The 16,226-nt window shown below is 46.4% G+C and overlaps 1 protein-coding gene across 1 annotated transcript in view; it reads left to right on the plus strand.

Annotated features, from left to right (window-relative positions):
* The window catches only part of ASTN1 (astrotactin 1), a gene marked incomplete at both ends in the record, with an annotated part of 252,365 nt that overhangs the window by 83,190 nt on the left and 152,949 nt on the right, over nucleotides 1-16,226 (plus strand). The window contains one exon of the mRNA XM_083358699.1: nucleotides 582-769. Within this exon, the coding sequence (XP_083214825.1) occupies nucleotides 582-769 (188 nt within the window). The remainder of the gene's footprint in view (nucleotides 1-581; nucleotides 770-16,226) is intronic.

Consider the following 16,226-nt stretch of genomic DNA (forward strand, 5'->3'; position numbering starts at 1 on the left):
TTCCTTTTTAAACTGAACTGAAGTCAGCTATATCCATTCCTTTAAATCAAGATTGTATAATTGTTCTGAGGGAGGGATCACAGCCCTGCTTGAATCAATCTCCCAAGAACCATAGAGATTATTAAATTTATATGATGCCTACTTAAAATTTAAAACATGAAAAAGTGTTTGTATGTTTAGATGTTGTGATGAGGTGGCATCACTGGAAGATGCAAGGAAACGTTTGTTCATTCTTTTCACTTTTTGGAGATTACGAATTTTTTTTTTGGGGGGTGCAGGTTAAAGGAAAGAGTATAAACTCATCTCAATGCACCTATATTTTCTTGCTTCCCTATATCTTACCCCAGCTTTTGGTCTTTTGTTTGCCAAATTTAAGTGGTAAAGTTAGAGAAGGGGGCTCTGATGTATCAATGCAAGAATATTAGCTGGCAAATACTGTTCTGTTTTTTTAAATAAGCTATCCTGGTATGTTCTAAAGTTCCAGTACACTTTCCGTTGTCCCTGACTAATAACTGTGCTGGGTTGGGTTAGTGAGAGAATCTTTATGCTAATTTGCATTTATTGTCCTCTCTTACCCACAGAGATTTCAGGCAATACAGAAGATATCCCGTTGGTGCGCTGGAGACAGCAGTGGCTAGAAAATGGCACTTTGCTCTTCCACATCCACCATCAAGATGGCACACCCATCTCCCCTGGTTTGGAGCCCACAGAAGAACCCCAGAGCGAATCAGCAGAAGAAGAGCTACGGATCCTTCACATCTCAGTAATGGTGAGTATCCATTTTGGCCTTCAGTCTAAATAAAATGCTATCACCTTTTACCCGAAAATCCAGGTAAGAAATATGGAAACTCTTACATGATTTTGAGAATAGTGAAATAGTGAAGATAATAGCTTACAGCCCTAACCTGTAGTTCATTAGAGTGGTTTGCATATGTGGAATTTGAAGTGAAATGTAATTTTTGCAATAAGTATTTTATTCTGTTACTACCTACCCTTCAACTGTTTTACACATTTGGCTGGTTCAGAACACTGTCTTGCAATAGACTAAATATGGCATATATTTGTTATACTAGGTGCCAGGGATGAAAACCATTTGTTATGTCATATATCTTTTATTGTGGTAAATTGATTTGTTTTCTTGTTTTACAGAAGTATTGATATGTGAAAAGATTGTACTAAATTAAGTTCTTGTCCTTCATGACCCAGAACAGATGAGGTCAAATGCAGCTTGTCCCCAAGCATGGATAGAATATAATTTCACTGTCAACAATGCTTGTAGCTCATTAGCTTTCAAAGATGATGATACAGTCTAACACAGGGGTCCCCAACCTCCGGTCCATGGACCAGTACTGGGCCACGGCATGCCAGCAACTGGTCTGCACAAACAAGCAAAGCCCCATTTGTGGTATGCAGGCAGCACACAAAACCACACACCCTCCGGTCCTCTCTCCATGGAACCGGTCCCTGGTGCCCCAAAGGTTGGGGACTTCTGGTCTGACATTTTGCCTTTATGCAAACATTCCTGCTGAAGCATAACTTAATCCAGGGGTTCTCAGCCTGTGGGCTGTGGACCCTAGGGGTCCACGATGTTGTCAGGAGGTCTGCAAAGGATTGAAGAAATGTTATGATTTAAATCTTGAATTAGGTTTTGATGGTTCGTGGCCACAAAAGGTATTTAAAGGGGGTCCATGGTGAAGAAAAGGTTGAGAACCACTGGCTTAAGCTAACCATAGTGACTGCCCAAATTCAGCCCCGAAAGAGGGAGACAACACAGAGCAAGGTTAGACTCTCAGTCAGAAGCGAGAGACTTTTGGCTGAAAATGTGCTTCTTTGAGCTCCTGTTTCACATGTCTCACCACAGTTTATTTATAAAGAATTGATATGAACATGTCTTAAGTGTGCAGGTTTTCCCCTTCCATTGCTCAGTTCTGGACTCCAAAAGGACCCTGAAAAAATTGTCTTCAGCATCTTGATCAGGAGAAGAATCAATGATCAAAAAACAAGAGAAAGCACTTTTGATAAACAGTGTATTGACATAGTACTGATTTTAGCCACTGAGAAAAGACAACAGACAAAAGTCTGTACAGGTACTCCTGTAATTGAACCAGGAATTGTGGTTGTAAGTCATGCCAGTCATTAAGCAGGCCATCACGTGAGTGATCTAATTTTGCAATATTTTTTTTATTTAAAAAGTTTTACAGTACATTTTAACTTTAATCCCCCCTCCCCCACCCCTATCCAACCCTCCCTATCCCTCTCCCCCATTCCCTCCTCCCCCCCCCGACTTCCCAGAGCTAAATACAGGGTATAAAAACGAAAAACAAACATAAGCATCCATATGCTATCAACAATAAACTATTAATTCTATCACCCTCTAGCTCATGTAAAATGATTACAAACAATATTAATATTACAGATAAAAAAAGAAGAAAACAGAAAAGGAGCTTTACTCAAATGCTAAATAAAATTTCTTAATCCTTATTCATATTAATTTCAAAAAAAAACTTTCATCTACTATTTACATTTTCTCACATTTCTCTAATTTCTAAACAAATTCTCAATTACGCACCAAGAGCGCCTATCTCTATTAACCTTATTAATCTCCAACCAAACTGAACTATGATCAAAAATAGTTCTTGCAAATATCTCGCAGTTCCAGATCATCCTTGAGTTCAAATAAAAAAAAAATTTAGGCAATCTAGCATGACTCAGGACACACTTAAAAAAAAACAAAAAAAAACCCAGCTTAATCCATCTATACGTCTAGGACACCATTCCAATCTCCAATGAAAATAAAATAAAAAATAAAATAAAAATAAAAATAAAATAAAATAAAAAAATTATAATCCAATTAGATAACCTTTATATGTAGTAAGTTAAGAAAAATCAACTTGTTGTTGATTAGGAGCTTGCGTACCCAATCTTAAATTCAATAAATACTTTTAGTCCATAACCCTAATATACGTTTCTTGCGAACAAATAACATCAGTCTTAAATTGTTTTAAATATTAAAAAACTTTCTTTCTCCTCTATGATGAATTTAATCCATTGACATTCTGAATTAGAAATTTAGTCACCAATCTTGACGCTCCAAAGCTTTCGGAGCACGTCTGAAATGACCCCTGTAACTTCTTTGGACCGCGCCCCTCCCACAGCTTCACTGTAAGTACGCTTTGGAGGTTCCATAACTTTCTGCTGGTCTTGCTCTTGCTCTCGTCTCGCTCATCTTAGGGCGGCACGTGTCATCCTCTGCTCTCCAGCAGCAACCGATGAGACTGTAACTTGATCCCCTCCAGCACCATTCTCCTCTGTCTGTCTATCTGCAACATCTTGAGGCTTTCCCTCGCCATATCCCTTTGCAGCTTCCAGAAGTGATAGGGGGGTTGCTTTTAACACTTTGCTATAAAAATCACGTGCCTGGGCCACAGTAACCAGACGATGTCTTTTACCTTCGTGCATCACCACCAGTCCAACTGGAATCTCCCATCTAAACTTGATATCACATTTCTTAAGTTCCTGTACAAGAAATGCAAAATCTTTCCTTCTCCTTAAAATCTTTGGAGGAATCTCTTTTAAAACCAAGACTTCTTGCTCAGCAACTACCAATTTAGTATCATAAGCAGCTTGAATGACTTCATCTCTAATTACTCTCTTTGTAAAATAGACCACCACATCTCTGGGTAACTTCCTCTGTCTTGCAATCCATGAATTTACACGAAAACTTTTATCCATACTTCCCTCAATTTCAGATGCTGGCTGGCCCAATACCGCTTCCAAAGCCTCAGAGATCAGCTGCTTTAAATCTTCTTTAGAATTCTCCTTTAAGCCCCTAATTCTAATAGCATACTTCATCTGATGGTACTGAACAAGGCTCAATTCTCCGTCCATTTTGTCCCTTATATTTTCATTCTCTAATACCTTTGCTTCTAATATAGAGTTCTTTTGACTGAGATCCTCCACTTTTTCATCCAGCTGTTGCACACATTCAGCTACACTTTCAATCATAGACAACATGTCTACCCTCATTGCTCTAAACTTCTCTTCCATCTTCTTCTCCAATTTCTCCTCCAGCTTTTTCAACTTTTCATCCATCATATCAGACATTAATTGTGAATGCTTTTCAAAGGCATCTTGTAAATCCTTAAGCGTCAATGCCGGAGGAGGTGCAGGAGGAAGCAAAGCTTGCAACGAGGTCTGTTGCACCGGGGAAGACCCTGCACTCCGAGGAGCTTTAGAAGTTTTGGCCGCCATCCTTCCCCACTTTCACTTGTTGCACACTTTCACTTTAAAGCTATAAAATCCATTGAGCTAGAGAGTAAAGATAAAAGTCCACATCACCTTGACCTCCTGTACCGCTCTGCCTGCATCTTGATACTCAAAAGTATTTCCTTCTGGCAGGGGTGGTTGCTAACGCCTGGCTCTGCTCCAAAAATCATGGAGCAGAGACGCTGCGCAGCTCGGAACAACCCAGGCTGCAATGGGCATTTTTTGTTGAAAACTGGAACTAAATTCTTGTTTCCAACAACATGTTACTTGGGATTGATTCTATGATGGCGGCGCCTGGAATGGCTGCGGCTGCATTGGCTCTTGAAGGCGAATAGTTTTGGGAGGGATAGTATTGGCTATAGGCCACATGATCAGGAAGATTTTAACGTGTTTGAGCAACATGGTGGAACTAAGGTAACATACGACATACGACCGACAATCTTTGCTGGCCTGGCGAGTTTTTAGTTGTTTTGGAACTGTTGGTGAGACTGTTAAAAGTCGTTGGCGCTGTTTGAATTTGTTCTGCCAGCAGCAAGATCTGACTGCTGGCCCAGTGATGGATTCTATTGCAAATCAGGGCTGTTTCCAGAGGAGGCAGAGGAGGAGAGGACCTGGAGCTTATGGAGTGAAGGAACTGGATGAGGCTGTCGGCAGACCCAGAGGAAGAGAGAGAGGCTTTTGGAGGAGTTGGTGGCGGCAGCAGCAGCGTGCTCCAGGGGCGAAAAGAAGCAAGGCCTCTTTAAGGAAAGGGTGGAAGAGTCAGGATCAGAAAAAGGAAAGAAGGCGAGGTTGTCAGAATACAAGCTAACTTGAGGGCTAATCCACATGGAGCCCTATTTCCATCTGTCCTGTTTGCCATCGTTCACTCCCTAGAGACTAAAATGGACAATGTGAAATTTGAGCAGGCCCCGAACAAGGAGTATATATCGGAGGTGGTGACCCTTTGAGAGCTGTATGCAACGAAATTTCATTTTGATGTATGCCGATTGGTGTACATTCAAAGTGACAATAAAGTTATCATCATCCTAGTAGTCATAAATTGCAGTTACCTGGATGCAGCGTTCTGTAAATGGCCATAAATGTGAACTGGTTACCCAGTGCCCAAAATGCAATCACTTGACTGTGGGGAGGGAGGGTAGCCATCAGAACTTTGAATCTGGGTTGCAAGTACCTTTCTTAGAGTCTGTCATAATTTTGAACAGTCCTGTAAGTCGAGGATTTATACTCTTATGGCAGAGTGTAAATGGAAACTAAAAAAACAAACAAACTAGAAGCTGGTCATAAAGATGGTCCATGATTCCAGGAACTAAGTAAAAAGACAGTGAAATAATTGATACAATTATTACAGCTGTTGCTTCTATCATCCAACTGTATTGTTGGGAAATATTCATAACATGGGCTTCTTCTGTTGTTCTTCTATTCTAGTTTGTATTAATTTAAATAAGTTCTGAAAGTCTGATTCTCCCCCCTCCCTCATTTGGATTCAAGGGTTCGCCTTCTGACTGTTAATATGCATATTCTTTGTTTTTGCAGATAAGGGGACTTCCAGTTCTTAGATTAGAAAGTAATATTTCTTGACTCTAATTTTGCACAGGAGAAATTATCATGGCCATTGATAGGTTCAGGTTTCAGATTTCATAGGAAGTGAATTTTGGTTGCTTTTGTACATCTTGCACAGTGCCTGAAGTGGATTCCATCCTGCTTGCACTATTTTTGTTTCTCTTATTGTAAGAAGGAAGTACACCTTGTACCTCTTGTATATAATTGATTGGATACTAGCCAATCAACTATTGTTGCTACAGACTGCTGTTATGCAACCAATGAATATCTTTTGGAATAGATTATTTAATTCAAACAACCAGCAGGGAGACGGGAATGAGGCCCATGGCTCAGAAAAGAGAATGAAAAAGACTGCTTACTTTTGACTACTTTGGCTTCAAATCTTTTGACAAATACAATATTTATTTTTAAAGTTTTCACTATTAACAAGAGCTAGGCGACTTCCAGCTCGTGAGCAGAATGTTGTTCTAGAAGACAGAATACTTGCAAGGTTAAAAAGATAATCAGTTTTAGAGATTTGGTAGGAAATGTAATTACAGTATTCCTTACTCTGATATACATGTATTGCATTGCATTTTCTCTGTCTTCCTTATTAACCAGTTAGTAGGTTAATATAATAGGGGTCTTTCTGAATTAGTTGAATTAATTATCAAACTTGTTAGCCTTTTTTATGGGTTCTGGCATATCATTCTCTTTCTCAATGTAGCTGACATCTTTGATATTTTTTTAAAAAAATAATATTAATGCTATGTTTATTTTCCCAATGCAATTATTACTGTAGCAAATTTTATCTGTCAGTCAAATGGACATGGAATTTTTGAGTCTACAGAATATAATAAATGTGAATGGCTATGTAGTCCCTTTGACTGATTTCTACCCTAAAACTTTAAAAGGGGGAAGGGAGGGGAGATGGTCAGAGTAATAAAACAGTAGGTATGTTGCATGTTAAAATGTATAAGAAATAAATAAATGGCCCATGTATAACTATGTCAAATTTGTCACTGGCATAGAATGTCAGGCATTATATAGTACTATGTTAGAGTGGCATACAATTTTACATAAATTAACATGCATGAATGATGCATTCAAATCCCGCCAACAAGACAGAAGGGTTTACTCAGAAAGATTTCAGTTTACACAGCATGGGCAAAACTACTACTACCAGAATGAAGAGTTTGAAGAAATTAGTCTCTCAACAAAACATGTCATAATTTAGATATGTACTGGATGTGTCAATGCCATTCAATTGGAAAAATGCTGGGGGTATGAGAAAAATGCCAATATAGATTAGGATTGACCAAGCATTGATGGACTGGTGAAGCCTTCTTTTTCCGAAGATACAGACTATATGGTGGCTATAGCCCTTTGTAGTCATCAAATAGCATAAGGTACCATATGTGGTGAGTGTTCTGTTCCAATTCTTTCAAAAGTTAAACCTATCCTGGCCAACGTGGCTTTGAATTATGTAGGATATGTACAGTACACCAGTGAAGCTTTTTGCTCAAGCGAACAATTGGAAGTTGTGAACCTGCATGTGTTTCTGCAGTTCTGAATCTCTGGATAAAAAACATGTATCAGGGGTGTCATAAAATCTCTTTTTTCAAGTCTCTGTTTGACATACTGTTGAGAAAAAGAAAGAAGATTAGTGTTGAAGAGGTAGAGCTTTCCTTCTTAAGTGATGCCAAAAAATCCTACAATTTCTTTTGCAAGCAAAGGATAATTAGCAGGAGTCAACATGTCACCAGGCAATTCTGATATCGAGGACAAGGCTGGTTAATGAAGCCAGCTTTAATGAGACCGTCAGTATCTCTCTTAGATTGCTGCCTGAATAGACTTTCTTCTGTCATGTTGCTTTTGATTAGTTCTGGATAAAATTTAATAATGGCAAAAACAAAACTACAAGCAGCATTTAGAGCCTTTTTTTTGTTTACAAGGCTGCCTGCTAACTGTCCGAAAGAGTCCTTAAATATGTGACCAAGCCTTCCTTAAAATAAAGGACAGAGACTATCTTAAGAGAGAGAGAGAGAGAGAGAGAGAGAGAGAGAGAGGGAGGGAGGGAGGGAGGGAGGGAGGGAGGGAGAGAGAGAGAGAGAGGGAGGGAGGGAGGGAGGGAGGGAGGGAGGGAGGGAGAGAGAGAGAGAGAGAGAGAGAGAGAGAGAGAGAGAGAGAGAGAGAGAGAGAGAGAGAGAGAGAGAAACTACTGTTTTCGGTTCAACAGCACAGCACTGTTTTGAAGGTAAAATGGTGACGAGATAACTTCATATGCTGCCCTGAAATTACAAGAATGATTTCAATTAGAAAATAATTGGTTTACTGTGAAGGTCAGGGGCGGGGCAAATTAAATAGAAGGAGGTGGGCTGGACTGGACCATTGTAACCAGAGGTGCGTTCCAAAGTGTGAGGAAGAAGTGTCCACTCTCCTGATCAGCACTCTGGGTATTGGAGGTTGATGCCCCATCTCATGTTTCCTCCCAGCACTTTTGGGCTGGCATCTTCAACAAAGTTATGCCACTGTGTCTTCACCCTTGAATCAGGCTGTCTGCCATATCCTACTGAAAATTAAAAGAGATCCTGAATTAGGGGAAAAAAGTGATTCTCACGAACCAACCCAAACCTGCTAGATAACACCTGCTAGATAATCATAAGGCAGCAAATGACATAGCAAACTGAAACTAACAGTGGTTTGCTACCTGCTCTTCATTTTCACCAGCTATCTTTAGTTCAGAGCTTTCCTTCCACCCTCCTCTTTATTGTGTCTTGTTTCTTCCTGTCTGGGTTAAAAAAAGTGATGGAAACAATGGATAGCTAAGGGCACTCTTTTTGCTCTGGCCTCCTGCCTTTCTACCTGGAACCAGAAAGGGAAATTATTAATGTTTGTCCCCTTCTGGATTTTGGCTGCAGTTTTTTAAGTCCTTAATGATCTTCCTGCTTTTTTCCTAAGTGTAGCAAGCAGAAATGACTAATAATGCATGCTTATACATAAACTAAGAGAATTCCTTTTAATTCAGTGGAATTAACTCTTTGAAAGGTAAGTAGGTAGATAGGATTACATCCTTACTTTTAGTAATACTCTGTCTGCGCAAATAATTAAATTGACCTGGTAGATGCTGGAGAAAGTGTGGAAATTTTGGGATAATGCTTTTAGATGGAAGCTATGACTTACCAGAGTGTTCTGCATATAAAATATTGAACAAATGACAAGAGAGTAAGCCTACTCCACACAGAGAAATCAGACATACTGTATCAGAAAGACCTCAAAAATCACACTGGGATTTTTAATTTTTTCTAAATTAGGAGAAGAATCCAGTCAGGTGAGTTCACACTTAACTTTTTAAATTGATGATAAGTTTACCTTTTTATTTTGACACAATTATTGAGAAACCATTCCTTCCAGCACAGGTCTTTAGAGCATGTTATTCCCATGCTAGTGTCATGGTTCCGATACATGAAACCATTAAAAGAACTTCAAGGCAATAATTTTTCCTTAAAGAACATTTTATTAGGAAACAAAATATTGGCACTTACATAGTTGAACCCAAGACTGAGATTCCCTCCCCCCAGATTACAAAGTAACAAGTTGCAATTCCCACCCCACAAACACAGTCATAAATCACATTCTCCAATTAACACAAGAAGCAGGCTTTTCTCGCCAGCCCCTCAGCCCGCCAAAATCTTATCAGAACATGTCCTTGGGTTCCCACACTTCTACATTATTATGGCTTACTAAACCCTCAAGCATTTACCCCATCCCCACTTCTACATCTGCTTTCTAAAGAGAAGAGATAAGGCATGCTAAAAGCAAAAGTGAAAATGGCTGCTAATTCTCAGTTGTCAGAGTGACATCCAGACCCCCTTAACAGAAAGGAGTGATCCTGCGATTTAAACAGAAGCATAGGTTAAGGGCTGCCCCTTGGCTTCTTGAGGTGTTTGTCATAGAATTTACGGATGAGCCAATCAGCTTTCACATCATTGGATTTTACCCATGTCGCTTCTGATAATGGATATCCCTTCCGCTGTACTAAATATTGCAATTTCTCTTTAAAAATCCTAGAATCAAGAATATGTTTTACTTCATAATGTGTTTGCCTAGCTACCACTAGGGGACCAGGTGCTTTCTTGGGAGGAAGTCGAAAAGTAGAACCCCTGAATGATTTTAATAAACTGCAATGGAATACAGGGTGAATATTCCCTAAGAGTCGTGGGAGTTTCAGTTCCACAGTAACTGGATTTATAATTCTGACAATGGGGAAGGGACCTAGATATTTCTTACTAGGTAACTTAAGTGTAGATATTTTCTGGATAAATAAACCTTTTCCCCAACATGGAAAGATTGTTGGGGAGATCTTCTTTAATCAGCTTGTTTTTTATGTGTCTCTGAGACTTTTTTCAGCACTGCTTTCTTTTTGTCTCAAACCTCCCCACATTTTGACACCCATTTGTTAAGAGTCTGGCAAGTAGAGGGTCCTTGAGGATACTCAGGTATTGGGTTGAATTCTTTCCCTGTGGCAACCTTAAAAGGCATAAAACCAGTTGTCAAAGCTGCTAACATTGGCTGTTCTTGCTTTGACAATATTTATTTATTTATTTATTTGTTTGTTTTTATAAACCGCCCTTCTCCCGAGGGACTCAGGGCGGTGTACAGAGTAAGGTAGGCAAACATAATGAAACAGTACAGAAAAACAATAATCAAAACAAACTGGGACCCCAATTAGAGCTCTCAGGCCAGGCCGGACTGCTGGAATAGGTAAGTCTTTAAGTCGCGCCGGAAGGTGCAGAGGTCGGGGGCCATCCGGATTTCAGTTGGTAAGCAGTTCCAGAGGGCTGGCGCACCCACTGAGAATGCCCTCCCCCTGGGGGCCACCAGCCGACATTCCTTGAGCGGTGGCACCCTGAGGAGGCCCTCTCTGTGGGAGCGCACAGGGCGGTGGGGTGTTGACATTGGCAGAAGGTGCTCCCGTAGGTAGTCCGGACCCATGCCATGTAGGGCTTTGTATGTCATTGTTAGCACCTTGAACTTCACTCGGAAGGCAACTGGAAGCCAGTGCAGCGCACGGAGGAGAGGTGTGATATGGGAGTATCGGGAGGCTCCCAAAAGTGTCCGTGCCGCTGCACTTTGCACCAGTTGAAGCTTCCGAGTGGATCTCAAGGGCAGCCCCATGTAGAGAGCGTTACAGTAGTCTAGGCGAGAGGTCACAAGGGCATGGGTGACTGTACGTAAGGCATCCAGGTCCAGATATGGCCGTAGTTGGCGCACCAGTCAAACCCGGGAGAAGGCCCCCTTGGTCACAGCTCCTATGTGATCTTCCAGGGAGAGCTGTGAGTCTAGGAGGACACCCAGGTTGCGGGCCCTATCAACAGGGGGTAGTAACTCATCCCCGATGTTAAGGGATGGGATGCTCTGAGTAACCTGGCTTGCCGGTACGTACAGCCATTCAGTCTTGTCCGGGTTCAGTTGAAGCCTGTTCCTCCCCATCCATTCCCGAACCGCTTTCAGGCAGCGGGACATCACGTCAAGGGAATCACTGATGCTGTTTGGAGATGAGATGAAAAGCTGGGTGTCATCAGCATACTGATGGTACCCTACTCCAAAGCTACGAATGATCTCACCCAGCGGTTTCATGTAGATGTTGAACAGGAGAGGCGAGAGGACCGACCCCTGAGGGACTCCGCAAACGAGAGGCCTCGGGGTCGACCTCTGTCCCCCTGCCATCACCGACTGCGAGCAACCCTGGAGAAAGGTGGAGAACCAACGCAGAACCGTGCCTCCCACTCCCAGTCCCCTGAGGCGCCGCAGCAAGATACCATGGTCGATGGTATCGAAAGCCGCCGAAAGGTCTAATAAGACTAGGACAGAGGAATGGCCCCTGTCCCGGGCTCTCCAGAGATCATTCATCAGAGCGACCAATGCCGTCTCCGTGCTGTAGCCTGGCCTGAAGCCCGATTGGCACGGGTCTAGATAAACCGCTTCATCCAGGACCTGAGGAAGTTGGTGCGCCACTACGCTCTCAACAACCTTCGCAAGGAAGCGAAGATTGGAGACTGGACGAAAGTTATTCAATGAGGATGGGTCCAAGGTGGGCTTCTTGAGGAGAGTTCTCACCACCGCCTCCTTCAAGGCGGTGGGGAAGTGACCCTCACTCAGAGAAGCAGAGATGACCGCCAGGAACCAGCCTCGTGTCCCCTCTCGAGCCGCATAAGCCAGCCAGGAAGGGCACGGGTCCAGTAAGCATGTGGAGGAGCTCAACCTCCTCATAATCCTGTCCACTTCCTTAAGGAGTCACAGGATCAAATTCCTCCCAGATGACGTCGACAAGACTGTCCATGTCTTGTTCTTCCAACTCAGCCCAGTTGGAGTCCAGGCCAGTTCGAATCCGAGCAATTTTATCCAGCAGATATTGGCCGAATTCCTCGGCTCGACCCTGCAAGGGTTCCTCCCTCACCTCTTGGTTCAGTAGGGAGCGAGTCACCCTGAACAAGGCAGCCGGGCGATTATCTGCGGACGCGATGAGGGTGGAAATGTAGTTGGATTTTGCCACCCTTATCGCAGCGAGATAAGACCTGGTGAGGATTCTTAATCGCAATCGGTCGGATTCGGATCGACTGGATCTCCAACGGCTCTCTAGGCCCTGTCTCCGATGCTTCATCTCCCGGAGCTTCACGGTGAACTATGGGGCTCGCTGGGATCTGCGCCGGGTCAGAGGCCGCAGGGGTACAACTCGGTCCAGAGCCTCCTTGGCTGCCTTTTCCTAGGCTTCCACTAAGGCATCCGCTGAGCTGTGAGCAGGGAGTGCATGTGCGTCCCCAAGCGCTGCCTGGAACCTATCAGGGTCCATTAGGCGCCTAGGGCGGTACCATCTGGTTGGCACCGTGCACCCACGGCGGGGGGTGGCAAAGGGGAAGTCTAGCCGTAGGAGGTGATGATCGGTCCATGACAGGGGCGTAACAGTCGTGGCACCCCCACCGATATCATCACGCCACCGTCCAGACAAGAACACCAAGTCTGGGGTGTGGCCTCCCTCATGAGTCGGTCCAGAAATTATTTGCGACAGGTCCATGGCCGCCATGGAAGCCATGAACTCCCGAGCCAGTTCGGACGATCCTCCCAGGGACGGTAGGTTAAAGTCGCCCAAGACCATGAGTTTTGGGAATTCAACCACCAACCCTGAGAGGACATCGAGAAGCTCGGGCAGGGCTGCCGCTGCACGATTAGGTGGTAGGTACGCCAGCAGCAGGCCCAACTGCGCCCCCGGGCCATATCTCAGAAGGAGAGACTCACACCCGACCATCTGAGGGACGGTGGTCTCTCGCGGGCTAAGGGATTCCCTGATGATAACTGCCACTCCCCCGCCCCTCCCATGGGTCCGAGGCTGGTGCAGCACCTGGAAACCTGGCGGGCAGAGGTCAACCAGAGGGACACCACACTCTGGGCCCAGCCAGGTTTCCGTGATGCAAGCCAGGTCCGCGTGCTCGCTCTCCACTAGGTCACGAACGAGGTGAGCCTTGTTAGCTACGGACCTGGCATTCAGGTAGACCAGCCTTAGCATAGGAGGCTGCACACCTTCGCTCCCGGGTCCTCCGGGGAAGTACAGAGGGTCGGAGCGTCTCACCGCTTGCACAGAGCGGAGATGACACTCCCGGTGACGATACGGCCCTCTGTTTGTGCACCTTCTGCCGTTCCCCACCATCCTGGGAATAGGCTGTTCGTCAGTTTGCCACTGGGTTTTGTCGGCGACTGGTCCTCGTTTTTCACCATCGCGAATGGTCGTAGGCCTGGCCTGCGTTATGGTAGCTGGAAGGCCTGCCTTTCCCGAGCAACCATAGTCTTTTCCCGCCCCCCTCCCTAACCCGACAAAAAACTTGACTAGAAACTTAACCAGGGGCCTCTTGGTCTTGTGATGAAGGCCCCTGACCCTGCCTGGCCATCTCTCAGAGGCCCAATGGTCGGGCCCGTCATCGAGGATCAATGTATTGAAGGCAGGACGAACCCAGGAGAGGGGGGAACTCCTGAGGGCGAGTAGATCTATGCTTGAATATTGGAGAAGCATAGGGAGCATTGGGAAGCATTGGGAAGGCGGTCCCCTGGGTGGAGCATTGGAAGGAGGGTCGAGTCGGGTAGGTGGGTATCTGGACCGTCATCCAACCACTGCCACTTGGCTGGGTGAACCCCAGAAGCAGGCCACTCCCCATCCTCTCACGATGGGTTGTGACTCTGCTTCTGGGGGTGGTCCAGGACCCACTCTGGGTGAAGCATACCCCATAGAGCTCTCACCTCTATGGGGCTGCAGGTGTAGGACAGGCCACTCTGCCACCGTGGCTTGCACCCAGGCCATCATGTCCTGTGGGGCGAGGGAGGGCAGGGGGTTCGGAGCTGGTGCAGGCAAGATGATGATGGCCTCGGTGGTCTAGTCGCCGTCATCTCCACTGGTCAGCTGCATCGTGGCGTCTTTAGGTTGTTCATCGGCACGGAGACACCGTCGGCACCCAGGGTGCGGGCCGGAGACGCCACGCCGCGTCTAGTAGTGCTGCCGTCGAGGGTTTTTGGTGAGTTGGTCGACCGGGGCCCGGAGAAGCTTAGTGCTGCTGTCAAAGGCCCCTCGGTGGTGGTCGATCGGGTCCGCATAGCCGGTCTGCGGCGTCTCCTTGATCCCATGGAGATGCCGCCGTTGTTCAGGAGCAGGCCAGGAGGTCGAGGCAGAGTAACGACTCCGGTCCTGCTCAGGGCGGTTGCTGCGGCTGCCTCTTCCGCCGCCTAGCTGATCCATTTGATCCGCGGGGTCTTTCCTGATCTTCCCAGGTGCCGCCGTTGCCCAGGGAGGCATAACAGGGAGCCGAGGGTGGAGGCGCCGGCCCCACTCCAGATGGCTGCAGCAGCTGCAGCGGCTCAGGGGCGGGTCAGAGGCGCCCCACCGCCACTGCCTCCGCCGGTGTTCAGGCCCGTGGGGAGACGACAGACTAGGGCCCTGCGGGGTTCTCGCCGTCGCCGTTGCCGACGATGCCGCTGCCTCCGCCACCCAGCCGTTGATCGCTTGGAGACGCCGCCGCAGCCCGGGACTCGAACAGGGGGGGTCGGGGCAGGGCAGAGATGTTGGCCCCTCTTGGATGGCTGCAATGGTTGTGGTGGCTTAGGGGCGGGCCGGTGATGCCCCGTCGCCACTGCCACCATCGCTTTTAGGCTCCTGGGACAGACAGCCAGCTTGGGGGCTGGAGAGCCGTCGCTGCTGCTGTTGATTTCGTTGCCGGCGCCTCCGCCGCACAGCTGATCTGCGGAGACGCCGCCCTTGCCTGGTGATCGGGATCGTGGGAGACCGCAGACCAGGGCCCGTTGAGCTCTCACCGCCGACGCCGCCAAAGATGCCACCGCCTCCGCCACCCAGCTGGTCCAGCTGGTCCGCGGCGTCTCCGCCGATCGCCCGGAGACGCCGCCGCCACCTGGGAGCCGGTCAGGGGGCCGGGCAGAGCAGAGCCTCCGGCCCCTCCTGGATGGCTGCGATGGCTGTCATGGTCCAGGGGCGGGCCTGGAGACGCCCCGCCGCCACTGCCACCATCGCTGCCAGGCTCCCTGAATAGACGACCAGCCTAGGGGCTGGAGAGTCGTTGCCGCCGCTGCCGTCCTCGCCGTCGGCGCCTCCGCCGCACAGCTGATCCACGGAGACGCCGCCCTTGCCCGGCAGTTTGACAAGCGGTAGAGGCAGGGCGGAGGCGCTGGCCCCATTTATAATGGTTGCCAACGGCCCAGGCGGCGGGGCGGAGATGTCCCGGCACCCCTGCCGCTGATTCGGGAGGCAGCGGGCGGCACAATTGCCCAGCTCATCTGCCCGAATTTCTGGCCCCACCCCAGGGGTCCGCTGACATCCCTGGGGGGCTCCTGGGGGGACGCCTTACTGTTGGGGGCTACGGAGCTCTCCCCAGCGCATCCGCCATCTTTGGAGCCGGCAAAAAAATATATATATATACGAAGATGCAGCCATTTACTCTTTAACCTTTTTGTTACTTTTAGAGCTAGAATTAGATGATGCTTTGGGGGAGGAGGAAGAATGTGTATGGGGATTAGTTAGACATAACAACATCGAAGTAGAGTATTTTTCAAGGCTGTTTGAAATAAGAGATGATAAGGAATGGCCGGTGGAGAACTGGAGGGAAGGTCTGCATTTCAAACTAATTGGAGAATGTGGTTTATGACTGTTAATTAGAGGAGGGAATTATGCTTTGATACTATGTGTTTAGGGGAGGGGAATTCAGATTTTGGCTTCGACCATGTACGTGCCGATGCCATGCTACTTGAATAAAGATTCTTTAAGGTAAACAATGCCTCGAAGTTCTTTGAAGAGTTTCATCTGTCGGAACCATGACATCAAGTTAGAAGCTTATTTTTTTTCTCAACCAAGTGCACTCTCATTTGAA

The sequence above is a fragment of the Vipera ursinii genome (genome assembly GCF_947247035.1).
Source record: "Vipera ursinii genome assembly, chromosome: 3".
In the NCBI taxonomy this organism is placed as follows: Eukaryota; Metazoa; Chordata; class Lepidosauria; order Squamata; family Viperidae; genus Vipera; species Vipera ursinii.